Here is a 23,820-nt window from a genome sequence, read left to right as displayed (position 1 = left end):
GAGGAGGAGGATAAGGACAAAAGACAATGAACATTGGGCCCCCCACCAAAACTTATCATAGTGACGACACCCGGACCAGACTCGTTTCCCAGGAGACAACCCGAGGACCAGCCGAGAGCAACAACCATAATTACTTCCGCGAGGCCTTTTCAGAAAGCCTCCGCGGGCATGCAAACATCCGCCTGTAGCCATTCACAAGCCGAAACACCATCGCATTCCTCTATCCAAGTCCAAAAAGAAGCTAAGGAAATCGCTGGCACCTCAAACTCACGACGTCTCCTTCCCCAGCGCCTCCAATATCCTCACGAAGCCCGTCGGGTCGACGATCTCCGTTCCCCCGTACGTTACGCGCTTCCCAGTGCGCGTCGCCCACTCCTCGAGGTTGCCGTACTCGACGTAGCCTGCGCCTCCGACGACGAAGACCATGCTTTCGGCGAACGCCATTCTCCTGCCACGGGCGGCAGGTGCGGCGTGCTTAGGCGCGCGGGGATCGAGGAAGAGGTACTCGTCAGTCTCTTGAAGAGACTGATTCGACGCGGCAGAAGAGTCCATGAGTGCTTCTACGAGGCGGGTAGCGGGCATAAGCTTGTTGGTGGGCAGAAAGTTTTTGACGCCAGAGATCAGGTTCTCCAGGCCACCGGTACCGAGGCGGTCCGTAAACTGCAGCAAAGATGTAAAAAGAGGATGGCAGATTCGACCGCAAAACACGCACCCTGTTGCTAAGTGCACCAAAGCCCAAGCCCTTAAAGAGCTCACCGCCAGGCGCGCCAGCATCGGACTGCACGGATGCAGACCCGAAGCCACCACCGCTCGTCATCTGCAGGATTTCTCTTGTCCTCCGAACGTAGTCGAGTGCGGCAGTGTTGGCACCTGCTGAGCTGAGTTCCTTTTCGAGCTGCGCAAGGTCATCTTTGGAAAGGGCGTTGTCGGGGGATGACAAGTAGAAGACGAGGACTAGTCGAAGCTTGTCCTCAGCGGTGAAGTTGCCGTCTGGTCTTTGACTGCGAAGGGTTTCCAAGATGGTGTTCAAGGTCTGTCAGAGTGAAGTCAATTAGCAAAAGTCATTCTCTGGGGGTACGGCCAGCTATACCTGCTTGTTGATAGCCTCCTCCGTGCTGAACAACTCGTCCAAGCCTCGCACTTTGATTTGCTCTAGCAACGACGTCGCGATATTCATGTGGGTATCCAGCGTCGCTTTCCTTGCCGTCAACTCCGGCAATTGGGTGATCGCGGCCTTCAAATGCGCCGCATTCGACGACGGGTCCCTATACCGCCAATCAGCTCTCCATCCTCCCCAAAGCACATCTCCTTCCACTTACAGTTGCGAGATATCGTTCATATCGCTCACTCCCGTCGTCCTCGTGATCTCCGCCGCGTCCTGCTTGTATTTGTTCAGCTCCGCATCGATGTCCTCCGCCACCTGCGGGAACGGATTCGCCGCGTTGCGCTTCCAGAAGAAGTCCTTGCTGTCGAGGTCGTACGAGCGCTTGGTTGGCTGCGCGGGCGGGGCGGGGGGCACGGTGACGCGATTGAGCTTGAACTCGAGGCAGTCGGAGACGAGGGCTTGGTAGGTCCAGCCGTGCGAGAGCATGGAGACGAGGTCGACGTTGCGGTCGAGGATGAGCAGGACTGGGTGGGGGATGGGTCAGTTGGAGGTGAGGAGCAAGGAGAAGGAGCGTACGTGGTCGTTGAAGGTTGGCGAGACCGCTAGTCTCTTGAGAGAAGAGGGTGGAGGTGGAGGTGCCGTGCGAGCGAGATGCGGTTAGCAAGGCGTCTCTGATTTTCGTCTCGAGCTTCTTCGCCACCATCTCGGCCGCATTCCCCTTGGGAGAGCGTATGTACGGGACCTGACCTGGCCCGGGTGTCAGCACAAACAAATGAGCGGCGTTAGGCAGCCTACCCATCGTCGCGACCGCGCTGAAGAGGCCATTTGCTATACGTTCGATTTCCTCCTCAATCTGCTGTTCGGTCGATGCAGGCGAGTTAAGGATCGCATACGTGGATGGAGGGACGGATGAAGTGGACGGAGCGGGTTGCTGTTGAGAAGGTGCAGGAGGGGTGGGAGGAAGTAGCGAGAATAGTGAAGGAGAGGGGCAGATGAACGACAGGTACTGGTCAATGACCTGCAATTTCATGGTAAGTATACATCTGACCATCGAATGAGCAATACCACAGCACCTGTTCAACCAGATCTCCCGTGCCTGTCCGCGCTACCTCGGCGGCCAGCTCCTCCAACAAGGCGCGGGGCAGAGGCTCAACAAAGTTAAGATGGAAAGACTCGTAAAGCGACTTGTCCAGGTCCTCTGCTATGCGCTTGATGTTGGCGAGGGTCGGCGATACGAAGTATACAGCAGGTACGTCTGGTAGTGCAGGCCGCGCTGAGTGTAATTGCCTATGCAAGATCAGACGCGTCTATAGAGATAAACGCGAGACGTACACATGGAGCGTTACGCCCGCGTCGCGTAGATCGGTGACGCGCAGGACGGTTGCGAGTACGTCCTGGGTGTGCTGATCGAGGACGAGGATCTTCCATACCGGGGGGCCAGTAGAGGGTGTAATTGTCCCCTTTGACGCGCTGCCTGGGGTGGACTGAGTGGGCTCGGGCGGGTTGTTGAGATTGAGCAAAGTGAGCAGGGCCTGGGTCTGTGCCTCCTGTAGCGTTGTAGACGCCTATGTATCTTGTGAGCATGGGTCATTCATCGGGTTCGGTCGCTCCCACCGTCTTCACTGCCGTGCTCGCCATGATTAACGACGTCGAGGACAATGGCGGGGCGGAACACGTCCGTCAAATGGCAGGTGTGGACGCCGACGGGCCACGTGTCCGGGCTATCTGCCGGCGCCACAAACGCACGCCATGTCGTGAGAACGGGCCGGTCCTCCGGGTTTTCGAGCCTGGCTGGTTGTCTGCTTGTCGTTCGCCATGGACCCCGTCGACGCAGAGCAGATACAAGCACAGCTTGCCCAGCGCAAGCCTGTCGCCGACTTTGGGCCCGGCTTTCCCCCGTTGCCGTCTTCCAGAATGCATACGCGCCCCGATTCCCCGCCCAAGCAGACGCCCTCCACCCGTCGCGATCCCACCCCGCTCGCTCAGCCCAGCGCTCATACTGCCCCGGGCACGCCAAATATGATGCGCCCCGCGTCAAAGCCACCAACTCCCCGGTCCAGGACCGCCGACACAGCGCCAACAAACGCCCCACCCCCCGCGCCCGCCACCCCAGCGGCAGTCACCGCAGTGGCGGGCGGCGAGCGCGCTCTCAACGTCACCGACGCCCTCGGCTATCTCGACGCGGTCAAGAACCAGTTCCACGACAAGCCGGAGGTGTACAACAAGTTCCTGGACATTATGAAGGACTTCAAGAGCTCAGTGTGCGTGCCTTGTTATTCGCGCCCCGATTAACATTTCTGATCATTCCCGTTACAGTATCGACACCCCCGGCGTGATTCAGCGCGTGTCCGAACTCTTCTACGGCCACCCCAACCTGATTACCGGCTTCAACACCTTTCTCCCCTACGGCTACCGGATCGACCCTTCGTCGGACCCCCGCGATCCCAATCTCATCACGGTCACAACACCTTCGGGTGTAACAACGCACAGCGCTTTTCCAGGACGCACTCATCGCATTCAGTCCCGCGAACAACCTGGCATGCCCGCGCCCCCTATGTCCGGTCTCGTCTCATCAGGGTTCGCTCCCATGCGCAATTCCGTCAATGGCGGGCCCAGCTCGCGCTCAATGACCCCGCACGGCTTCCCTGGAGGTGCGCCCCCGGGGGGCCTCCCCGTCGACCCCGCCATGTTTTCTCCCGGCATTGCCGCCGCGGCGTCCCAGCAGACCAACGCTGCAGCTACCATGCTCGGAAACTTGGGCAACGGCGCCCAACCGCAGATGCCCAAGGAAGAATTTCAGCGCGCCATTGACTTCTTGAACAAGATCAAAATGCGCTACGAGGGGGACCATCACTACAAACTCTTCTTGGACGTTCTACAGGCGTGTCAGAAGCAGCGGTATATGCAGCAAGAGGTGTGTGGCGCACATGTCGCATAAGCGCCTAGCTGATTTCACTTTCAGGTACTACAACAAGTGCACGACCTTTTCCACGACGCGCCCGAGCTTTTGCATGAGTTCAACGACTTTCTCCCCACGGGCCTCCCCGGTGTACCAGGCGGCGGTCAAACAGGCCTCGTGAATGACGACCCCGCGTGGACGAACCCCGAATCACTCTCCGCCATTGCAGACAAACCTCAACAGAAGAAGCAGGCGCCCAAACGCAAGAAACGCCCTGTAGAAAAAGAAGCATCCCCGGGCCCGGCACCAGCGAAGGCTCCGCCCGCCAAGGTGCGTGCGCAGTGCCCCTCAAAGACTTGTTACTTACCATGTATAGGCGAACAAGAAACCTAAACATCGCCATGTGCCCGATCCCGCGTCTCCTACCTTCTCCTACGCCACTGTACCATCTCCTCCTCCGTCTCAGGCCCAGCCCTCAACGTCTCAGCCGGCTTACGCCATGCAAAACCTGCAGCAAACCATCCTCCTACAAGACGGTCGGACGCCCGAGGGCAAGCTTATGTTCTTCGATCACGCGAAGAAGGCCCTCGAGAGTCGCGAGATGTACGAGGACTTCTTGAAGACCCTCACGCTTTTCTCCAAGGACATCTTCGGCGTCAAAGACCTCATTGACAGGGCGAAGGTGTTCCTCGGCGACGGCGATCTCCTGGCAGAGTTCAAGGAGCTTCTTGGCTATGATGAACGGCGCGAGAGCATCGAATACGGACCTCCAGGCAGCCTTCGCATGGGTCCTCCCGAGGCGTTATTGGCGCAACCCACAGATGATGGACAGGGTCCGAGCTACAGGCGCCTTCCTGACAGCGTATGTCACGGTCATTCATGCTCTATTGCCCACGTGCTGACCTCCGCGTTAGGAAATATACCTTGCATGTTCGGGACGCGACGAACACTGTCGATCCCTGCTAAACGATGAATGGGTGTCCCACCCCACATGGGCATCCGAGGAGGCGGGCTTCGTCGCGCACAAGAAGAACTCGTTCGAGGAGGCGCTGCACAAGAGCGAGGAAGAGCGCCACGAATACCATGTCCACATCGAGGCCCTCCGTCGGACCATCGCCGTCCTCGACCCCCTCAATGCGCGCATTGAGGACATGACACACGAGGAGCGCGCCAACTTCAAGCTCGATGCCGACTTTGGAGGCCCGAGCAAGAGCATCTACCAGCGCATCATCAAGAAGGTGTACGGTCGGGACAGCGGGCAGGAGATCCTCGTGTCCATGCAGGAGTCGCCGGCAGTCGCCATCCCGGTCGTTCTCGCACGATTGAAGCAGAAGGACGAAGAGTGGCGGCGTTTGCAGCGGGAATACGCACGGACGTGGAAGGCCGTAGACTCCGCCAACTTTTATCGCTCGATCGACCATATGGGCCCGGCGTTCAAGAACAACGACAAGAAGAATATCACGCAGAAGCACTTTGTCGGGGAGATCATCGACGCGCGGAAGGCTCAGGTTAAGCAGTTGGAGGAGCAGATCGGCAAGGGCAAGGAGAAGGCGGTGCCCGTGTGCTCGCGTGGGTCCATCGGGGTCCAGCTCGAGTACCAGTTCGAGGACACCGCGGTCTTGCAAGATTCCCTTAAGCTCGTCTACTCGTTCCTGGACCATAGCCCAGGCCAGTATAACCTCCACGAGCGGCGCGCCATCGAGAAGTTCCTCCGCGCCTTTATCCCCGTGCTCTGCGGCTTTAACGCACAAGAGTTCAACGCGGCATGTGGGCCGTTCGACGCCTACGAGGACGAGCACGAGATGAACGGCCATGGCGAGCACCACGGTCGCAGTGGTCGCCGCTCGACCGGAAGCCATACCTCGCACCAGGGGGTGCCACCGGGCGACCTACGGCGGCGGTTAATACGGGCGGCGCAAGAACGCGAGGAGGAGATGAACGGCGCCGCGGCTTCACCCAGCCACTCTCGTGCGTCTTCACCAGCGCCGAGTGCCTCAAAAGCGGCTGGCCAGGAAGATGAAGTCCGCCTGCCGGATGTCTGGATCAGAGACCCGACGACAATGAATCCCGTGGACAACATCGCGTACGGCGCTGACGTTGACCGGCCCTTCTTCGCCAACACGACGTTCTATCTGCTCCTTCGCTTGCTGCAGGTCCGTTATTATCGATTGACTAGAAGAGGGGCAGGAAAATCTGATCCACCATCACCTTTAGGAGCTGTACGCCCGGCTGTTGACGAGCAAGCAGACGAGTCGGCGGCATGCGGCGGAGAACTTTAAGTCCCTTCTGGCAAATCCCGTTGCTGTTCAGCTGGGATTGGACGAGCCCAACGGCCCTCCCGCTTTGCTGGCGCAGACTCGTGAGGCGCTGGCCGAGCGTGGCATCAGCGACGAGCGCGACATGATGTACATGTACTTGCTCGACGCCGCCGAGAAGTCTTTCTCCAACGACAAGAGGACGCAGGACAAGGATAGCCTGGATAACGCGACATTCGAGGAACACATGCGTTGGTTCTTTGGTTTCAAGGTGCGCCTAGTAAAGCTATAGTTGACCTTTACGTCCTAAGAACGGAACTTGCAGGCGTATCAGCTGTTCACCCTCGACAAGCTCATCGCAGCGCTAATCAAGCAGGCGAGTGTGGCCGAACCTAGATATAGTTAATGTGGGCTGACGCCTGCCCAATTTTAGGTGCAGACGGTCGTCCAGGATCATCGCTGTCAAGAGCTCTGGTCACTGCTGCAGAGCGTCCAGAGCTCGGAGAGGATATCGATCCAGGACACGATTCGCTACCGGAGAGAAGCGGAGTTGCATGTCAGCCAGGACGACCACCTATACCGCATTCGCTGGGTGAGTAACTCCTAAGATTAGCGGACATTGGTAATGATGGACGACCGCGATAGGTACGCGCTACGCAGACACTGCAAGTCCAGCTCATGGGCTCGGATGACGCGAGCGTAGACGGGAACGGTGGCACGAGCCGGTGGCGGGAGTACGTGAACTCGTATGTGCTGAGGCACCGCACCGAGTACGCCCCGCGGGAGAGCGAGGGGGCCCCCCGCGTATTTCTAAAAAGGTGTGAAATTTCCCCAAATATACGGCCGGAAAATGGAACGCACGGACGGCTGCTGATCATTATCATCGGCAGGTCACTGCACGAGGAGGAGGCGGGGCGGGTGTACGCTGAGACGGACATGGCGATTCGGGTTACGCTGCCGTCGTACAAGCTGCTGTACATAACAGGCACTGAGGACGTGCTGGCGCGGCGGCGGACGGCGGCGGACGCAGGGCCGCTCTGGGAGCGTGCAGCAGCACGGCAGGAGGAGCGACGACGGTGTCGGCTGCTGGTCTGAGACCCGGGAGGTCCGGGTGGTCCGACGGGGGCAGGGTCTGAGTGTACAATTATAGCGTTGGGACTGTAATTATAGGGCCGAGAGAACAAACAGATCGCAACAGTTTCAGGGCGTGCACTCGTTGGCGCAAGTTGCCTTGTTGAGTCTTCCAGGACCGGTTCCTCCTTCGCTTCGGCGCCTCTTTCCTCGAACGCTGACCTCGACCCCCCCCCCCCCCCCCTCCAACATTCCACCCCGTCCCGTCTTGGCGCGCGACACTCTTGTATTCGCTCCGTCATCACACGTCCCGTGCTTGATCGACCTGCTCGTGGGCCAAGCAAATCCTGAGCCCAGCCTGAGCCAGCGCCCAGCTTTATTATGCCCGACGAGGGTTTCTCCTCACCGACCGCTTCTCGCAGAGGGCGACGCCGCACCAGGCGGCCATTATCGGCAAATACACCATCGCGCCTGCCCGCACCATCCACGGGGCTACTATCGTTGCTAGCCGCCGTCGCCTCCGCAAACGGCGCACACGGAAGCCCGACTCCCCCCTCCTTCCTCTGCCCCGGGTTGGGCACAGACGAGTGCGCGACCAGCAGCACCGCACCCATCACACCCCACCGCAAGCGCAGCAGCAGCAGCAAGCGAAAAGTCGACCGCAAGATCCCAGACAAGTACGAGGAGGGCGAAGACGGGGTGTGGAGAAAGGTCGATTACTCGCTTCACGGCGGAGGGGTGCGTCCGCGCGCTCGCTATCGTCATGCGCTAGAAAAGTCTTACACGCCCCGCAGAGCTGTTCTTCGGCTACCAGCACATATCTCGACGACGACACGAAGTTTTCCGTATCACCCACATCGTCCTCCACAGCATCTGCCACGTCCTCAGCAGTATCATCGGCCGACATGGCAGAGGCATCAACCCATCTGCTGGACACCCTACCGAATGGCTGGAAGCCAACCGCACGCGCGTCATCGAGCAGGACGACCCTCATCCTCGCACTATCCCTTGCTCTTGCCATCTGTGTCTGCGTCTTCATGATAGGATGCATATTCTGGCGACGGGGGAGCAGGCGAAAGGGGCGAGAAAAGGACATGGAGATGAAGCTTCGACGGCGACGGCGTGATCCAGAGGAGGAAGAAGCACTCGCTGCACGCCAGGAAGCTGAAGTCAAGCAACGGACTATAACACGGCTCATATCTCGCTGGAAAGCCAACGCACGGTCCTCAGCTCGATATCGACGTAGCCGGAAGGTGCTCAGGGCCCTGCACGCTAATTCCGCCACGGCACATTCTACCCCCTCGGACGACGAGGCGCCACGATCGCGTTCGCAATCGCCGTCTTCCCTCCGCACCTCAACGACATCTTCCAGATCTTCAGCTATACAATCGGACGGCAACTCCGTGGTAGCTGAAGCCCAGACTACTGCTGTAGACCTGCAGCCTCCTCCCCCTCTTCCTTCCCATCAACCTGATGCGCTCGCACTGCCCCCTGCATACCGTCGCCGCACCCCGCCTCCCTCAATCTCCACTACGTCCGATGAATTTGACAGCGGCCCTTCCGACGTCAAATCGCCGGTCTTGTCGCAGGATCATGCCTACACTCATGAACCGTCCAACCTTGCGCCACCGAGCCCTTTCGGCGAGTCCAGCTCGCACTATAACCCCCTGCATGCGGCCCACGTCGCTACGGACGACAAGGCGCTCCTAGCGCAGCTCGCCCGTCAGGCCAGCGCGCCTCCCGCGACAGCCCAGCGGGCCGAGCCGTCCCCGTACAGCGCGCCACTCTGGGTAGACGAAGAACTCGAGAACCTCGCAGACGTCATGGAACCCGCGGGAGGGCGTGATAGCCCAGATTCGTACAGGGCTGCCGAGGGATCAGGGGGCGCTTTCCCCGACCCGCCATCGAAGGGGCAGATGGCGGCGCTCATGGACTCCCAGGACTATGAGTATCACGACGTCTTCCTGGACGCGATGCCGGCACCCGGGCCCAGCGCGCCGCCGTTTGACTTTGGGGCTGAGCTTCCGGATGCGCGGGAGGGTCCCTCGGTACTTCCCAGCGCGCCACCTCTGTTCGAGGATGTGGGCGAGGAAGGCGAGGTGCTTATAGGGCCAGAAGCATCGCTGCGGCCTTCCGCGCCACCCCTGGATGACAGCGAGGTACCGCCTACAGAGTTGGCAGAGGCGACCGCACCGGTGGGGGTCGACGAAGAGGAGCTGGAGTATGGGGAGTCGGACGGGGAGGGGAAAGGGCCGGACGTTGGCGGTACGGACGCGGGAGAAGCAGCGGGAGATGGGGGGCAGGGCCACGACAGGCAAACCACCTCAGTGACAGGGGAAGACCAACCGTCAGGTCAGCATCATGGATAGTTCATTCGCTTTCCCTCGCTATGCATGTATGTATCGGAGCAGTTCTTGCAGTGTATCATACGCCCTTATGTTCTACGATTAGCGTAGTCCTGGCGGTTCGCCCGCCTTTCGTACTCACTTTCTATACACTAGGTAACCACTTTCGTGTCGCTTTGACACTTGCTTTCGTCGACGTTGGAGTGTGTCGTTGGTGTGCCGTCAAAGGTGAGACGACCTCGCTTTGAAGTCTGCTCTTTTGCCCGGTTTCCGACTAGAGGAAGCTCCGGCTACGCCGGTTCTCGACCTTGCTTGCGGCTCTAGCACTGGGCATTCGGTCATTTATTGAGCGCTATTGACCTTTTGATTGTGCCTGCAAAAAATCAGGCTTCAATAAGGACGGGGAGAGACCTTGCAAGCAAGGTAATTCGTGTCCTGCGCCGGCCCGGCAAGGCAACGACGCAAGGACGTCCATCGGGTCGGTGGCGTAGTTGGTTATCGCATCTGTCTAACACACAGAAGGTCCTCAGTTCGAACCTGGGCCGACTCATTTTTAATGCTTTGAACGGCGATGTTCTCTAATTTTTTTTGTTTGTCTAATTTGCTTGCTAATTTATCTACCGTCGACAACGGCCGTGTATTGAGCTGAATCCAGCATTCGAGCTACAGCAGGCCAAGGACGACCAGCGTCGGTGTGGACGCTGGTCGCATCTGACCGGGATGCGGGCCGCCGATCGCGATCGGGATTTTGTGCAGGTTGTTCTAAACGCGATGGACGCGTCGATAGGGGACCCCTTCGTGCTCGCCACCTACGCCTCACAGCAAAAGCCATCCAAGGGAAAGCAACGGCAGGCTCTCCCCCATGTCTACGCAACGTACACTCCCGGCCCGCGCGACGGATACGTGACCGCGACAGGACAGGGGGATGGGATTCATACACTTGATGTGCGTACTCACCGAGGGCGACTTGTTCGTATACTCAGTCCTCGCAGGTATCAGAGATACATCCAGTGACATCACATACCTTCGGGCCCTCTACGCTCTTTGCTGGACCTTCTGTCGCGCGATGTGCAGAGGGGACGTGCTCGACATACACTGTGGTAGCTGCCTCTAGCGACATATCCGCGGATGAAGGCGGGCGCACGATATGGAAATGGGAAGACGACCTGTCTGGCTCCATCCCTGATGCATCCTCCTCCAGCACGAAGCTATCTGCTACGGTGAGTCCCACAATCTTTGAACCACCAATCGCTCATCCGCTCACATGCAAGCCTTCAGGTGCCGCATCTCGTCTCTACCCTCCACGTCATCGAGGAGTGCCCCTCGACACTCTTTGCATGGTCACCTAGCGGTCATCTCTCGCTCCTCGACAATGACTTGAAGATCAGAACAACGCGGAATCCACCAAGTCAGCGTCGGACGCTGGTGCAGGCTTCCCTCTTCCCCTCGAAGTCGTGTGGCTTTGTCCCATCTCAGGTCAGGCATGAGAACGATGCCATCGCGGTGTGCTTGGAGGGAGACGGTGCTGCGACGCGCGCCCGTATTCTTGCAGTCCGCAATGACGGGGACATCGCAGATGTCGCCGACTTAGAAGTATCCGTAGCGCCTGCAGTAAGTTGCTCTTTCGTCGCTATCTTGTCGATCTAATCCTTCGTAGAATATTGCATCATGCTCTATTGGCCCGACTGGTTTCTTGACAATACTAGGTGAGTGGGTTGAAGGTCTTCGCAATGACTGAGCTGACTTTTTTTCGAGCTCGAGACGGAACCTGGCACGCATACCAGATCTCCTGTTCCTCGGAACCCTGCCTGAAGTCTCTCGACACCCTCAAACTCCGCGCCCTCTCCTTCATCGGCGCCACCATTTCAAAGTCGTCCCAAGACCGCGAAATCTCCCTCGTTGCCCTCAGCTCCTCACACGTCCTCCTTGCCGCCACCTCACAACCATCGCGAGAGGTCGTGCTTCACATTTGGGACCTCTCGTTCTCGGTGCTGCTGGCTTCGCAGACGATCTCGTTGCCCTCGGCGCTCGCCGATGAGAAGAAGATCAATGTGTCGCTATCACCGGCTGGCGCTTCGCAGGCCGTCCTGGTGCTCTCGCCCTCGGCAGTGTCGACGTCCTCGCGCTCGACGGTGTACGTTGTCCCGTACACATGCCCGCCGACGTCGACCATTGCGCACGCTATGGGCCGTGCGGAGGCCAGCCGTGCATGGCTGGCTTTGGCAGATGCTACGTCTACCGGTGTCCCCATCCACGACGCCAAGCGCGCGAAGTTGCTGAAGACCATCGAAAGCTCGCTCGCGGGCAACAGGCCACAGGCTGCCGATGAGGCCTTCAGGAAGTGGTACGAGGCGGAGAAGGATGGTGACCTCCCGCCGGCGCTCGGTCATGCCTTCGTGCGCGATGTGCTGAACCGCGTTTTGCGTCCGGAGGCTCAGGGTAATGTATCCTACTCGCCGGAGATTGTGAAGCGCCTCATAGAGGCAGGCGCGGTGAGCGCAGGCATGGTGGAAGGGTCCGCACTGTTGACAGCTCTGAGGAAGCGGAATGACTGGGTAAGGAATATCGCTCCTTGATAGTAATGCTGGGTACTGACGCCCACATAGGCCTCTATCCAACTCGCCCTCGAAAATGTCCGGGTCCGCGACATCCCCGAGACCGAGCTCATCGAGGCCCTTGCCCACGTCATAGCCCTCAAGCCCGCCGCCCCCGACGCCAACGCCATGCAGGTCGACACCCCCACCACCACCACCCCCGACACCCCCACCCTTCCCACCTTCCTCGCCCTCTGCGTCGCCTACACCTCTTCCCAATCCGCCCTCCGCGTCGCCATCCGCCGCGCCCTCGCCGACGCACCCGCCGTCCTCGCCACACTCGACGTTCTGCAGGGCTGGCTCGCCCGCCACGCCGGCATGCGCTCCGCCGGCCTCGCCCCCGCGCCCAGCAAGGCCAAGCGCAAGCAAAAATCCGCACTCACCTCCACCTCTGCCACCCTCCTCCCCGACCTCCCCTCGCTCCTCCGCTTCCTCACCGCGCTGCTCGACGCGACGTACGTGCCCGTCCTCTTGCAGCACGCGCCCGCGGGGAAGGCGCTGCGCAAGTTGGCAGCCCAGGTTGCACCCGAGATCGAGTTTCTGGACGAGGTGGGCGCGTTGAGGGGCCCGCTGGAGCCGTTTGTAAGGGCGCAGGAGGCGAAGGAAAGGGAGAAGGAGAGACTGGTGAAGGGGAAGGGGCAGAAGGAGCCGCAGGGCGATTGGCGGCAGAGGAGGCGCGCGGCGCATGAGGCGGCGTCGGCGGGCGTGGGGCTGTATAGGTTAGAGGAGTTGACGCTGTAGTGAAGTGGGTAGTGAACCTGTATGGCGCGAGAGTGTCCAAAAAATCGAGAGCAATTTCTTGCTGCCTTTTTTCTTTCTCGCTAGTCCATGGTTGATCACAGAAGCCAATTGATTCGCGTCGTGCCTACGTACAGACACTGGTCGTCACATTCGGTCAGGAAGAGATGGCTGTATGTACTACGTCTGCAGTCCGCAAGTCATAAATAGGCAGCGATATCGATATGGTACGCGGGTCTGTCGTTATACAAGGACGAGAGGGCTCTGTCTTCATACAGACGAGGGCAGGAGTCGAAGGTGTACAAGCAAACGGGTCGTCGTATCGCTATATAGGTTATGGAAGAGAAAAGTCTGTGAAGCAAGAGAACGAAGGACGAGTGTGGTCATACATTACTACCATTCCCCACTGAGGCCTAGCGCTTGGTATTCCACTGCCCCGCCGGCTGCGCAGGCCCCTGGTCGTACCCGGGTGGCGCATCCTCGTACGACAATGGGCGCCCCGCGTTGCCTTCAGAGGGGTTCATCACGGAGTACCCCATGTGCGGCTGCATCGGCGCGGGCGGCGGCGAGCGCGACGTCGAGGGCATCTGGATGGGCGATGCAGGCGGCGACGTGTGCTGCGGGCCGCCGTAGCCGCCAATGAAGGCCTGGTTCATGCTGTCCGGCAGTGGCGGGACGCTGTTGGCGCCGTAGCCGGTGGGAGAGGGCGTCGATGCGTAGGCGTTGGTGTTGTAGGCAGCGTTGTTGTTGTAGGTGTTGGAGGCGCCATAACTGTCACCACCTAGGGTGTAGCTGCGCTCAGGCTGGTGCTGGGCAACGTAAGGGTTGGCTTGTGGTTGCTCGTAGGGGCTGGATTGCTGCTGGACGTAAGGGTTGGCCTGTGGTTGGCCGTACGATTGTTGCTGCTGACCATAGGGGTCTGCTTGCTGCTGCCCGTATGGGTCATTGTAGGAGTACGCGGATGCGTACTGTTGATGCGAAGCCGTGGAGTGGTCTATTGATTCTGTAAGTTTAAGAAGCCAGAGGTTGATGACGAAAACTCACACGTCGTGCCACCTGCGGCGTGACCGTATTCCTGACCCGGGTGGGCGCCGTACTGGTCGTGTGAGTACTGCGATCCCTGATACTGGCTGCGCGAGCCAGATGACGGCGCGGCGTTGTACGCAGCCACCGCTGCAGCAGCATTACCTGGCATCGGCGGCGGCGACGTAGTCATCGGTGCGCCGGTGGTGTAGCCTGATGAGGTGGCATAGGTGCTAGCGCTGCCCTGCCGGCGAGGCTGCTTCTGGGGCGGGTACTGGTTCACAGCGGGCTGGTTGTAGTAATCATCAACAGCGCGCGTTCCATGAGCGCCCTGCACGTATCCAGACGCGTAGCTGCCGCCGGTCTTGTGCGCTTCAGTAGGCGAGTCGTCGTCGACATACACCTGATCACCATCCACACGAGCGGTCAGAGGCTGCGTTTCGTGGAACGCAGGGAGGCCGCTTTCCTTCTGCGCCGCCTTACGGTCCGCCTCCGCCTTGACAGCATCGAGGCGGTGCTGCTCCTCGGGGTCATTCCGGTTCGAGGGCTTGTCCCACTTGTCGCGCGGGCGGCGCTTGGAGATGCAGCAGCGTCCGATGGAGTAGAAGCAGCCGCTGAAGAAGAGGAGGACCCAGGCCGCGAGTGTGAGCCATATAGCGTTCCCCATCTCGGCCTTGCCTACGTCGTTAATGCGCGACTTGGCAACGAAGAAGAGGACGAGGTCAAAGATGAAGGCGAGGAGGGCAATGGTGGCTGCGAAACCGGAGACGCAGGTGCTGCAGCACGTCATGGACATCTCGCGGACGTGGGCGAGGAGGCCGAACAGGGCGCTGCCCGCTGCTAGGGCGAGCGCGACGATATGGAGAACGAGCGCGTATGTGATCCACTTGACCACAACTGTGGGGATCTCGATGGGGAGCTTATTACCGACAAGGGAGTTGATGTCTAGGTAGTGTAAATTGTCGCTTGCGGACGAATGCCGACGCTGCACTCACCGATCTCGTAGCCGACTGACGGCTTCGAACATGATGTGCCATTCGACAGTTCCAGGCAGTAACCAAGCGTGCCAAACGTGATGCTCCCACTATAGTTGTCGACGGTCATGGAGGCCTTCAAAAAGTACACGGATTTGAAGTAGGGGACACAGAAGGAGACGATCGCGAGCAGGATCGTGGCGACGAGCGTGACGATGAAGCCCGGCGTCGCTGGGCGAAGAATGGCCATGGTGGGGGAATATATAAGTTATGGGGGCGGGAGGAGGCTGCTAGATGTTGTCCTCGTCCTCGTCGTGGTCGCCGTTGTGGCGAAACCAGGTTGTGAGAATTCGTCCTTCTCCGGTCTCCCAACACCGCTTCGGCTCCCCGGTCCGGGCACAGCCGTCGGCGCTCTTCCAGCTCCCCTCGTAGCTGGAGGCTATTATTTCTCCGACAGCGTCTGAGGCCTAGGGCTGGGCAGAGCACCGCTACCCGTCGGATACACTGCACGAGTTATGGGCGAGGGTGTCCCACTGCTTCCCAAGCACTGGACGCCCTCTAAATCCCCCTGTTCATGATCAGACTATGTACTCACTCATCATGCACGATTTTTGTTGTACGTTGGGGCTGTCCCAAGTACTAGTAGTGATGATGGCATATCCAGGAAATATGCAGGATATGGAATCCATGGAATGCACGCTCATGACGAGAATGGCAATCTTTTCTAGCTCGACGGTGTTATTTGTGGCAACACGTTCTCTCTGCCGCATTCATCTCTTCAGTTTCAGCCCAAGACTGTGATTCAACGCTCCCCAGTGATACATACTCTACACCAGTATACAGTGTACATAGTTCGTAAAGTCATGAAATCATTTACGACAGCGCAGGGTTGTTCTCCGCGAAGTACTCGTGGCTGTCGGCGTTCTGGACAGCCTGGCTCGGGCTGCTCTTCGCGAGCGACTTGGCAGAGCTCTGGCCGTAGACGATGTCGTCGGTACCACCGTTCTGAGGTAGACATAAGCGCCTGCACAAGTTTCTGCGGCAAGGGAACATACCTTGGTGAAGTGAGTGGACTCGTGAATGAGCGTGCCGCCCTGCGAGTCCGTGCCAGTCGTGCTGACCTGCCAGAAGACCGGGCAGAGATGGATGGTGCCGTAGTCATCCGCGTAGACGAACGCGTACGTGTCCGCCTTCGTGCACGTGCAGTCGTACGTGAAGCTGCTGTAGTCGCCCTCGTGCAGGTGCTGGAAGTGCGAGAGCACGGTGCTATGGCGGCTCGACGAGTACGTGCCGAACCAGGTCGTGTAGCGCGTCGTCGCGCTCGTGTGCGAGGAGAGGTAGCTGTACGCGTTGGCGGCGTACGTCGTCGCGGCGGAGATCGCGCTCTGGATCTGCGACTGCTGCGAGGAGGAGCAACCCTTGTAGCTGGCGCGCTTGGAGATCGTGTTGCGGGGGAGGACGAGCTTGCCGGCGAGCTTTGCGGTGTGTGCCTCCGCCTCGGCCTCGATGGGGACGATGGAGCCATCGTCGGCGAGGTGGAAGAAGGACTTGGAGGCCTCGAAGGTGTAGGCATCCTCGCCCGAGAGGGTGAAGTTGTACGCAGCGGCCACTGGAAATGTCGATGAGCTGATTGGTATTCACCAAGGTGCGATATATACTTACAGTCGTGAACCTTCTCAACGGACTCGCCTGGAGCAAGGACGGTGAAGTCACTGATGTTCTTCGCAACGACAGTGTCCATCGAGTACTTGGCCTTAATGCCAGTGAACTGCGGGACCGCGCCAGCGGAGTTGCTGATGGCGAAGGTGTTCGCCGGCATCGTGCTCAACGCGGAGTTGGGGTCGTTGAAGAGCTTGAGCGTCTCATCGCCCGTGTTCGTGATCGTGGTCGTGACCTTGAGGTTCTCGACGTCGGTGACGTCCGAGGGGCCTGCAGCAAGTCAGCCAAGAGAAAGGCACGCGACGCGTCAAAGTAAGACTTACCAGCGACCTTGAGCGACACAGACTGGGTCGCAGATACAGCAAGCGCCGAAAGGACGACGGACGCGAGCGCAGCCTTGGTAGAAGCGGAGAACATCCTTGCTAGTGCGACCGGTGAGAGGGCTCAAGAGCTGGAGACAACGGAACGCTTGGCTTGGCTTTTATACGCGGATGTAGTGATGCCGTGCTTCGAGCCCGAGGCCGTTCAGCAGCCTGATACGACCGGAGTATGCCCCATGTCGTGATATGGCCCTTCGATACACGATAGGTCCTATCAGAGTGTTTCCATGCTATAGAGCACATGAGCGCGTCGAGTCCACGCGCAAAGAGACTTGCCACGCGCCTCGGGCGAGGAAGCGGCGTAGGTTCGGAGGTAAACGAGGGCCGACGGAGGATGGGTGGTAGGCAAGTGAGTTAGCAACTGGGATGGTCGGGCGGCTGCTGGAGACGGGAGGGAGATGAATCATAGATCTCCAGGAAGTCGGACCGCTCCGTACAAGGGAAGCGTGTAGCTGTCGAGCAAGGTGATACAGCTGTTTCTGACTTTGCGGATCACCGAGGGGTGGACCCGCGTTGGCGCTCGTCCGGGCGTATGGTAGATCATGCGGGAAACACGCGAAGCAGGGGACCCAAGGATTAGACGCGGGAGCAAGGATCGCATGGACTGCACGAACCATCGAACTTCTCGTACCTTATTTTATGGCGAGCGGAAATGAAGCACGCCACCAAAGTCTGATAATATGAGCGCTCAAAGGCGAGTACATCGGCTGTATGCAGCGATGTATTCATCTCAGAGGCGTCCACAGATGGAAGAGAGTCTTCAAACGACGCATAGAAGTCCAAGTTCGAGGAGACCGTGTCCAAGTGATGGTCGAAGTCCAACATGATGATATCCCCGATCGGTATTGACGCGCTTGTCTCCTTCGCTGATGACGCATTCTGGGCCTCTCCCTCCCGAACTCTGGCTCGAGATCTTTGAATGGTGTTTCTCGTCCCCCACATGCCAGGATGTATCCTCGGATGAATACACCCCATTCCAAGCCCTCCACGATGATCGCATGCACGTTCGTACCAAGGCCGCGGTCAGCCTCGTCTGTCGACAGTGGCGCGCACTTACAATCGCCATCCTCTATCGTGATGTGCACATACTTCCCTCGAGTGCGCATGCTCTGAGGGACGCGCTGTGCGAGAGTCCTTGCGGAGGCCCTGAAGGGTATGGTCAATGGGTACGCCAACACAGTATACTGTCGATCACCATATGGTTCACTAACCATCGAACAGGTCCGACGCGTCGTCCTCCCATACACCTCGACAATCACGCGTAGCTCGGCGCCTCTGCAGGCGGTAGAGATACTCAGGCGCTGCCCCCGTGTCGAGGTCCTCGTCCGCCCGCGGTACGCCACCTCCGGGCCCATCGGTTTCGAATTCGAAGCAGATATGGTGCCGTTCCATACGCTCCGCCGATTAGACTGGTGGGGGAATAGCGAGGCGGAGAGATCCGGTGGCCTCAACTCGCTGGGCAATGTGCTCTCGCATGCCCCCGGCCTACGGTGTGTAGCACCCGCTTGCCCTCGTGCTTTTAAGCCCAGCTTATCTCTACCGCAAGGTATCTGTTCATCGGTGGCATTATGGGGCTCAGTCCGGCTGGAATGCAGCCGCCTGAGCTCGTCCTACCTCACCTGGTGACGCTGCGATTGAACGTCATCAATGGGCTCCTCATGAACAAGCTTTGCACGCGATGGTCACTACCCCAGCTCCGTCACATCGTCTTGGATTCACCTCTTGTTGGTGCAGATGTGCGCGCTCTTTGGGACACCTTCGGACAACAGCTCACTACGGTCGAGTTCGGCGCGCACGCCCGCTTCGTCATGACCGACATGGTGACACCCTGCCTTCGCGCGTGCCCAAATATTCGAGAATTCAATTACCATGTCTTCTTCACGACTCCTCCTGACCCAGACCTTCGCCATGACGCCTTGGAGGTGGTGGGGCTTCACGGCGCCGCGGACCAGCTCATTGGTGAAGGGCAAATGGTTTGGACCCACTTCCGCTTGCACTTAGGCATCTTCACCAAGGAGAATTTTCCATCGCTACGGAGGATCGTCCTCGCAGGTGACGAATGGCGTACGTTGTCCAAAAAGCCGGGGTTCCTTGTCATGCTGCGCGACCTCTCGAGGGGGAACAGCGCCATTCGAGATTTACTTGTATATTAGCGATGTATCGATAGCAATGTGTACAACAGCGACGGCGGGTCTACGCAGGTGTGATAGGGCACCATCTATTGAATATGTTTTCGGGGTCGTACTTTTTCTTTATATGCTGCAACTTCGGGTACTTCGCCCCAAATGTCGCTCTCGCCTTGTCGTCTGGCTGCCCCCTCTCCCCTCTTTCATCGGGCTCAGCCAGGTATGAATGAGATTTCTGGACGATCGTCGCTATGTCGCGGACAATAGCTTGACCTTTGTTGAAGTTCTCCGCCGTAAGCTCGTCCCAGAATGCGTATATCCCGACGATGCTCGTATCCCGGCGGAGGCACGAAGTTTCGTCGTTCGGGTCAGAGGCGAGGATCCTTTGAAGCGGGAAGTACTCGCAGACGACAAGGGGGGACGGGCCACCGGGATGGGATGCATCGGCAAGACGATCTATGACCTCGAGGGTGGAGTTGACATCTGGCCGACGCTGAGGGATGCCCTTTTGGTAGACCCCACGCCCTGGAGGGAAGAGGAAATTCTGAAGGTCATCGTAACCTGTGCAACACGGCCCACAAGAATAAGTCATGAGCGCACGTACCATCATCTCCCCTGTCTTTGCGTACGGAATATCCGCCGTGTCATCCGTTATTGGGCCTATGTAGGTTAGAAGTGAGCTATCCAAGTCACGAACATGATTACGCACCAATTTCGAGTAGTCGCCGGAAGTGATGTCGACCTTCAGCTTCCGACCCGTTGTAATAAAGGAAACAGAGAATCTTTGGCTGCACGGATGAAGTCAGACGCCTGCCAATGCAGCAAGAGATTGGCAAAACCTTACCTTTCCTTCAGAGTCCGGTTTGAAAACCTGGATCATCGATGCGTTCGGGTCTTCCTCCCCGGTTCGCCAGTCCACGGTAAGCTCCAGGACAGCTTTGGCCGCATCTCTAGCGAAGACGAGCTTCCCAGCGTATACTGTTCGACGTTGAGGGTAAAGCCTGAACGTCAGCTGAGTGACGACGCCGAAGTTCGAACCACCACCGCGAATGGCGTAGAAGAGATCCGGATTTGTTGACTTGCTGGCGCGTAGTATAGAGCCATCTGCAACGACGACAGTCGCCTAGAGGAGTGAGGTTAGGGACATATGAGGAAGCAGATATAGTCATACCTCTTCTAGACTGTCGAGAGCCAAGCCGTGAAGTCCTGATAGATAGCCGTATCCCCCAACCAGAGTCAACCTGCATACTGTGTGAGATCAACGGCGGCTGGAGCCATGAAATAGATGCAGGATTACCCTGCTACACCAATCTACGCGTGTCTGAGCATAATTCACTGCAGATGGCACGGATACAAAGGCCTTGCGCACCTTGTCGATGGTCTGACAAGCGAATCAGGCGCCTGAAAGGCCAAACTATCGTAGACTTACCCCTCCGACTGTCGCGAGGCCGTGAGCCATCGTCGCTTTGTTCACAGTTTCCCACGTAGTTCCGCCTCCGACACGCACAGTACTTCCCACAGAGTCGACATCTGCGTAATCAAGGTACCTCGAGCAGTCGATGACAAGGCCCTTCTCAGCCGACGAGGCGCCTGAAACGCTGTACCCCCCATCGCGAATGGCAATGGGATATTCATGGTCTTTTGCATATTTGATCGCGAGAGAGACGTCGCCTGCGTCTTTCACGAAGACGACAACCTCAGCCTGCCGTTCTGCGGTTGCAGCCCAGCGAGTGATAGCGGCACGGTACTCCGACGACTCGCGCGTGATCAGGTCGCCCTTCAACCCACGGATTGTATGTGACATATTGAAAATGTCAGATGTAAAGCGGGTGCGCCGACGATGAAGAGCGCGCGCTACAGACGAGCCAGAGGAATAAAAGATGACAGCGGAGAGAAGATATCAGGGTCACGCGTAACGGTTGAACTTTCCTGAATCTATCGACGCCACAAATCTGGCAATTGCCGAGATTGAGCCATGGCGCACCTTTCACTCGCCTTTCATTGTACCCAGCTTTGTATACTTTCTAGTCGCGTCAGACACATCTCTTTTGCCTACGGCAATCCTCTGAAGGGGTGTATACGGCACTCAAGGGCTTTCCTAACCCCCTTCTTCCGACGGCGGGATCCAGATAGATTGGTCTATCCTCATTCGTGTGTTGATCAAGAGGCCTGAATGGCTGCAGCGATCAAAGACGTTCTTCGGTCAATGAGCTGTCTTGAGCCGCTTGACTCATCCATAGTCACGTTACAGCTCGCACGGCCATGACCCACGCTCGAGTGTAGCAATGCATCATCGCCGCAGCTCTCTTTTGACCGCCATCATGGCCAGCGATCCAGCTCTCGACAAGATTGGGAGGGATATTCTTGACCTCATCTTTGAGCTGGTAAGCATGCTGCACTGTCTGGATCGCTGCCGTACACTCGCTAAGAATGGTTCGCTGGTTCAATAGGTGCACAATTGCTCACCACGCACTGTCCACGCCATCTGTCTGTGCAATTCCGTTCTCTACGAGGCAGCTCGACCGTTCACTATCCGAGACTGCACATTGAACCTGAACTCCGACAGTCTACAGACCACTCAGCACCGTATCACGGCCTGGCTGGAGGATGCACGCTTGTCGTGGATCCACACGGCTATACGATCTATCACCATTCGCGCAGAGCCTGCTTTCCCCTTCGTTCTGAGGAAGAAATCGAACAAAGGGGAGCTCGAAAAAGAGACCACTTGGACTCCCCTGCTCGCTCTTCTGTCTAAACTCACCAGGCTTGCGGACGTGACCTACGACTGTCCAATCCCCATTCCACTCTTACTCCTTGCGTCCCTGCAGGAATTCCACCCACACGTCCATCTGCATATCCGTCACTGGACGAGAACCACACCAGGGACATTGGATGATGACCCGTCGGAGATGGCCCTTGCAGAGTCACCATTGCTTCGCACCTTGCATGCCAGCGTTGGCCACGGGATGTGGGGATGGGACTTCCAATGGCCAGCCTTCAAACGCATCGTCGCTCGCTCGCCGGAACTACGCTCTTTCAGGTACACCAGTCGCAGTGTTGGCGGCTGTTGCATCTACACCTTAACCCAAGAAGAGCGAGAGAAAGAGCAGCGTCTTCGCGCGCGATTTGACGTAGAACCAATACGGAAAGCAATTGAAGACGTGGAGATCAGTAATATGAGTCCGGAGACTGTCACAACTCTGGCGCCCATCGTTGACTGGACTCGCGTCGAGACGCTGCGCGGGCTATGCATTCCGGACGATCTCCAGACCCTTCCTTGGGATGCCGGCATGTTCGCCTCACTCTCGACCGTCCAGCTGGCCTTCGACCGACTCACGGAAACGGATCTGCCATCGGCAGAGCGCGAGCGCACTATCGACAGTGTCAGAGCTTTCCTCATCGCTCTCCCCTCCCTTCAGTCGCTGTCTGTGCTTAATCTGCATGACTTGCGACCGCTGGAAGGTGTCCTGCGACATCAGGGTCATCAGATACGAGCGCTGGACATTCATGAAGTGGAATATCCTTCATACTACACTAGTGTCGTCCTTCGACATGCCTTGACCATTGACGAGATCGTCGCCATCGACGCATCGTGTCCCTATCTCGCCGACTTCACCTTCGACCTCGATGGATGGCCGACTGACGAGGATGGGATATGCTTGGCGCTTGCGCAATTCCCCGCCCTGCGCACGCTCACCCTGAACATCCCTCTCGCCTTCACGGATCTCCATGTATACGTTCGGGAGGACTTGAAGGATTATACCAGACGGAACTGCCAGCTAGCGAGGACGCTGTGGTACAGTCTAAAGAAGCTGAAGAAGGGGAGCCCATTGGAGAAACTGGTGATCTGCGTGGGCGAACAGGACCGCGAGATCGGGAAGGGCAGACAAGCGTCGTGGGTAGGGGAGGAGGTGCAATATCGGCGACGCTTCGTGCTCAGGCCGCACGAACGCGATGACATGTCGGATGAAGTTGTTCTACATGTCGATCCGCGAGACGATTGAGGAAGTATGTACGTCGCAGGAGGAGAACGATGTGACACTAGCGTCATGCTTTCAGAGGCATCATCTTGAACGGTGCGCGCAAGCAGGCGCGAAGACCAACCTACTGTATGCAGTCCTCACGGTGACAAGCCCCAGCTTCACACGAGGCGGATAACAGCGAATAGACACGGGCGCAAAGGCAGCCAAAACTTGATTATGGTACACAGGTTCGACTTGGCTACTAGTACATTGTATTCCGTAGTGAAGAGAAAGAAAAATGCGAGAAGCGGATTAGCATAATGATAAAGATAGAGCGGTCTAAGAGAGATGCAGGAGATCCACGAAAAGAGCAACTATTTGAAAGCAAATCGAAAGCAAGATAGCAATGCGCAAGTGAAAAAATGAAGAGATGATCTTGGCGGGTGTCGGAGAGGACACCTGGCAAGGCAATAACGGCGCGATCGACGAGGGTGGGTCTGCGACCAAGCAGCGGCAGAGTGGGTGGTGAGATGATTGAGAGGGTTGCCGACGAGAGCTTTACAGAGGTTAGCCATGCTTAGGACAAAAGATACGAGAAACGTACTGAGAGCGACGGGCGGCGAGGCAGGTATCAAGGTGGGAGGCGGGTGATGAGATTTGTGCGGATGATAAGGCGCCGTGCTTTGCTG

The 23,820-nt window shown here is 58.2% G+C and overlaps 9 protein-coding genes and 1 non-coding gene across 10 annotated transcripts; 6 read left to right on the top strand and 4 right to left on the bottom strand.

Annotated features, from left to right (window-relative positions):
- Positions 1–191: 191 nt before the first annotated feature.
- On the bottom strand, positions 192–2,919 carry SCHCODRAFT_02684312 (Sec1-like protein). Its single transcript, XM_003038672.2, has 9 exons — positions 2,720–2,919; positions 2,438–2,670; positions 2,179–2,392; positions 1,901–2,123; positions 1,682–1,852; positions 1,320–1,629; positions 1,091–1,265; positions 713–1,033; positions 192–660 (listed from the first exon to the last, which is right to left on the bottom strand). Exons 1-9 carry the CDS (start codon positions 2,741–2,743, stop codon positions 268–270), a joined length of 2,064 nt encoding a protein of 687 aa, XP_003038718.1. The 5' UTR covers positions 2,744–2,919; the 3' UTR covers positions 192–267.
- On the top strand, positions 2,891–7,456 carry SCHCODRAFT_02610992 (uncharacterized protein). The gene is made up of 10 exons (XM_003037335.2): positions 2,891–3,366; positions 3,422–4,019; positions 4,068–4,334; positions 4,381–4,866; positions 4,919–6,157; positions 6,219–6,530; positions 6,585–6,635; positions 6,693–6,851; positions 6,905–7,077; positions 7,150–7,456. Exons 1-10 carry the CDS (start codon positions 2,921–2,923, stop codon positions 7,352–7,354), a joined length of 3,936 nt encoding a protein of 1,311 aa, XP_003037381.2. The 5' UTR covers positions 2,891–2,920; the 3' UTR covers positions 7,355–7,456.
- A 112-nt stretch (positions 7,457–7,568) lies between these two features.
- On the top strand, positions 7,569–9,815 carry SCHCODRAFT_02610990 (uncharacterized protein). Its single transcript, XM_050344451.1, has 2 exons — positions 7,569–8,068; positions 8,125–9,815. The coding sequence occupies exons 1-2, from the start codon at positions 7,712–7,714 to the stop codon at positions 9,697–9,699; spliced, it is 1,932 nt and encodes a 643-aa protein (XP_050202224.1). The 5' UTR covers positions 7,569–7,711; the 3' UTR covers positions 9,700–9,815.
- Positions 9,816–10,151: 336 nt separating this feature from the next.
- Positions 10,152–10,225, top strand: SCHCODRAFT_t41. The gene has a single exon. It is a non-coding gene; the product is annotated as a tRNA-Val (tRNA).
- Positions 10,226–10,441: 216 nt separating this feature from the next.
- Positions 10,442–13,076, top strand: SCHCODRAFT_02610985 (uncharacterized protein). The gene is made up of 6 exons (XM_050344450.1): positions 10,442–10,620; positions 10,668–10,895; positions 10,954–11,286; positions 11,333–11,381; positions 11,431–12,230; positions 12,282–13,076. The coding sequence occupies exons 1-6, from the start codon at positions 10,447–10,449 to the stop codon at positions 13,008–13,010; spliced, it is 2,313 nt and encodes a 770-aa protein (XP_050202223.1). The 5' UTR covers positions 10,442–10,446; the 3' UTR covers positions 13,011–13,076.
- Positions 13,077–13,099: 23 nt separating this feature from the next.
- On the bottom strand, positions 13,100–15,339 carry SCHCODRAFT_02684308 (pali-domain-containing protein). The gene is made up of 3 exons (XM_003038673.2): positions 15,026–15,339; positions 14,052–14,975; positions 13,100–14,001 (listed from the first exon to the last, which is right to left on the bottom strand). Exons 1-3 carry the CDS (start codon positions 15,252–15,254, stop codon positions 13,421–13,423), a joined length of 1,734 nt encoding a protein of 577 aa, XP_003038719.1. The 5' UTR covers positions 15,255–15,339; the 3' UTR covers positions 13,100–13,420.
- Positions 15,340–15,877: 538 nt separating this feature from the next.
- On the bottom strand, positions 15,878–17,080 carry SCHCODRAFT_02662991 (zincin; the record flags this gene model as incomplete). Its single annotated transcript, XM_003038674.1, has 4 exons — positions 15,878–16,009; positions 16,060–16,613; positions 16,667–16,933; positions 16,987–17,080. The coding sequence occupies 4 exons, from the start codon at positions 17,078–17,080 to the stop codon at positions 15,878–15,880; spliced, it is 1,047 nt and encodes a 348-aa protein (XP_003038720.1).
- An 813-nt stretch (positions 17,081–17,893) lies between these two features.
- Positions 17,894–19,454, top strand: SCHCODRAFT_02610979 (uncharacterized protein). The gene is made up of 3 exons (XM_003037336.2): positions 17,894–18,209; positions 18,265–18,533; positions 18,590–19,454. The coding sequence occupies exons 1-3, from the start codon at positions 17,913–17,915 to the stop codon at positions 19,194–19,196; spliced, it is 1,173 nt and encodes a 390-aa protein (XP_003037382.1). The 5' UTR covers positions 17,894–17,912; the 3' UTR covers positions 19,197–19,454.
- Positions 18,975–21,049, bottom strand: SCHCODRAFT_02610976 (FAD-binding domain-containing protein). The gene is made up of 8 exons (XM_003038675.3): positions 20,599–21,049; positions 20,539–20,550; positions 20,467–20,480; positions 20,341–20,410; positions 20,014–20,292; positions 19,879–19,957; positions 19,774–19,829; positions 18,975–19,713 (listed from the first exon to the last, which is right to left on the bottom strand). The coding sequence occupies exons 1-8, from the start codon at positions 20,971–20,973 to the stop codon at positions 19,237–19,239; spliced, it is 1,362 nt and encodes a 453-aa protein (XP_003038721.1). The 5' UTR covers positions 20,974–21,049; the 3' UTR covers positions 18,975–19,236.
- Positions 21,050–21,490: 441 nt separating this feature from the next.
- Positions 21,491–23,173, top strand: SCHCODRAFT_02565727 (uncharacterized protein; the record flags this gene model as incomplete). Its single annotated transcript, XM_003037337.2, has 2 exons — positions 21,491–21,553; positions 21,620–23,173. The coding sequence occupies 2 exons, from the start codon at positions 21,491–21,493 to the stop codon at positions 23,171–23,173; spliced, it is 1,617 nt and encodes a 538-aa protein (XP_003037383.1).
- Between the last annotated feature and the right edge of the window lie 647 nt (positions 23,174–23,820).

The sequence above is a fragment of the Schizophyllum commune genome, assembly GCF_000143185.2.
Source record: "Schizophyllum commune H4-8 unplaced genomic scaffold SCHCOscaffold_2, whole genome shotgun sequence".
Classification (NCBI taxonomy): domain Eukaryota; kingdom Fungi; phylum Basidiomycota; class Agaricomycetes; order Agaricales; family Schizophyllaceae; genus Schizophyllum; species Schizophyllum commune.
This window is presented reverse-complemented; position numbering and strand designations above follow the sequence as displayed.

What these genes read in the sequence shown, in the direction of transcription:
- SCHCODRAFT_02684312 (XM_003038672.2), bottom strand. Translation starts at nt 2,743, where the DNA reads ATGGCGAGCACGGCAGTGAAGACG. An exon ending in AGGAGGCTATCAACAAGCAG is followed by an intron (nt 1,034 to 1,090) that starts GTATAGCTGGCC and finishes TCACTCTGACAG; the next exon opens with ACCTTGAACACCATCTTGGA. An exon ending in TTGGTGCACTTAGCAACAGG is followed by an intron (nt 661 to 712) that starts GTGCGTGTTTTG and finishes TCTTTGCTGCAG; the next exon opens with TTTACGGACCGCCTCGGTAC.
- SCHCODRAFT_02610992 (XM_003037335.2), top strand. Translation starts at nt 2,921, where the DNA reads ATGGACCCCGTCGACGCAGAGCAGATACAAGCACAGCTTGCCCAGCGC. An exon ending in AGCGGTATATGCAGCAAGAG is followed by an intron (nt 4,020 to 4,067) that starts GTGTGTGGCGCA and finishes TTTCACTTTCAG; the next exon opens with GTACTACAACAAGTGCACGA. An exon ending in ACAGGCGCCTTCCTGACAGC is followed by an intron (nt 4,867 to 4,918) that starts GTATGTCACGGT and finishes CCTCCGCGTTAG; the next exon opens with GAAATATACCTTGCATGTTC.
- SCHCODRAFT_02610990 (XM_050344451.1), top strand. Translation starts at nt 7,712, where the DNA reads ATGCCCGACGAGGGTTTCTCCTCACCGACCGCTTCTCGCAGAGGGCGA. An exon ending in ACTCGCTTCACGGCGGAGGG is followed by an intron (nt 8,069 to 8,124) that starts GTGCGTCCGCGC and finishes CACGCCCCGCAG; the next exon opens with AGCTGTTCTTCGGCTACCAG.
- SCHCODRAFT_02610976 (XM_003038675.3), bottom strand. Translation starts at nt 20,973, where the DNA reads ATGTCACATACAATCCGTGGGTTGAAGGGCGACCTGATCACGCGCGAG. An exon ending in AACCGGACTCTGAAGGAAAG is followed by an intron (nt 19,958 to 20,013) that starts GTAAGGTTTTGC and finishes TCATCCGTGCAG; the next exon opens with CCAAAGATTCTCTGTTTCCT. An exon ending in CAAAGACAGGGGAGATGATG is followed by an intron (nt 19,714 to 19,773) that starts GTACGTGCGCTC and finishes GATGACCTTCAG; the next exon opens with AATTTCCTCTTCCCTCCAGG.
- SCHCODRAFT_02610985 (XM_050344450.1), top strand. Translation starts at nt 10,447, where the DNA reads ATGGACGCGTCGATAGGGGACCCCTTCGTGCTCGCCACCTACGCCTCA. An exon ending in ATGGGATTCATACACTTGAT is followed by an intron (nt 10,621 to 10,667) that starts GTGCGTACTCAC and finishes CAGTCCTCGCAG; the next exon opens with GTATCAGAGATACATCCAGT. An exon ending in GCACGAAGCTATCTGCTACG is followed by an intron (nt 10,896 to 10,953) that starts GTGAGTCCCACA and finishes GCAAGCCTTCAG; the next exon opens with GTGCCGCATCTCGTCTCTAC.
- SCHCODRAFT_02610979 (XM_003037336.2), top strand. Translation starts at nt 17,913, where the DNA reads ATGACGCATTCTGGGCCTCTCCCTCCCGAACTCTGGCTCGAGATCTTT. An exon ending in CTGAAGGGTATGGTCAATGG is followed by an intron (nt 18,210 to 18,264) that starts GTACGCCAACAC and finishes ACCATCGAACAG; the next exon opens with GTCCGACGCGTCGTCCTCCC. An exon ending in TCGCATGCCCCCGGCCTACG is followed by an intron (nt 18,534 to 18,589) that starts GTGTGTAGCACC and finishes CTCTACCGCAAG; the next exon opens with GTATCTGTTCATCGGTGGCA.
- SCHCODRAFT_02684308 (XM_003038673.2), bottom strand. Translation starts at nt 15,254, where the DNA reads ATGGCCATTCTTCGCCCAGCGACGCCGGGCTTCATCGTCACGCTCGTC. An exon ending in GTCAGTCGGCTACGAGATCG is followed by an intron (nt 14,976 to 15,025) that starts GTGAGTGCAGCG and finishes TACACTACCTAG; the next exon opens with ACATCAACTCCCTTGTCGGT. An exon ending in CGCCGCAGGTGGCACGACGT is followed by an intron (nt 14,002 to 14,051) that starts GTGAGTTTTCGT and finishes CAGAATCAATAG; the next exon opens with ACCACTCCACGGCTTCGCAT.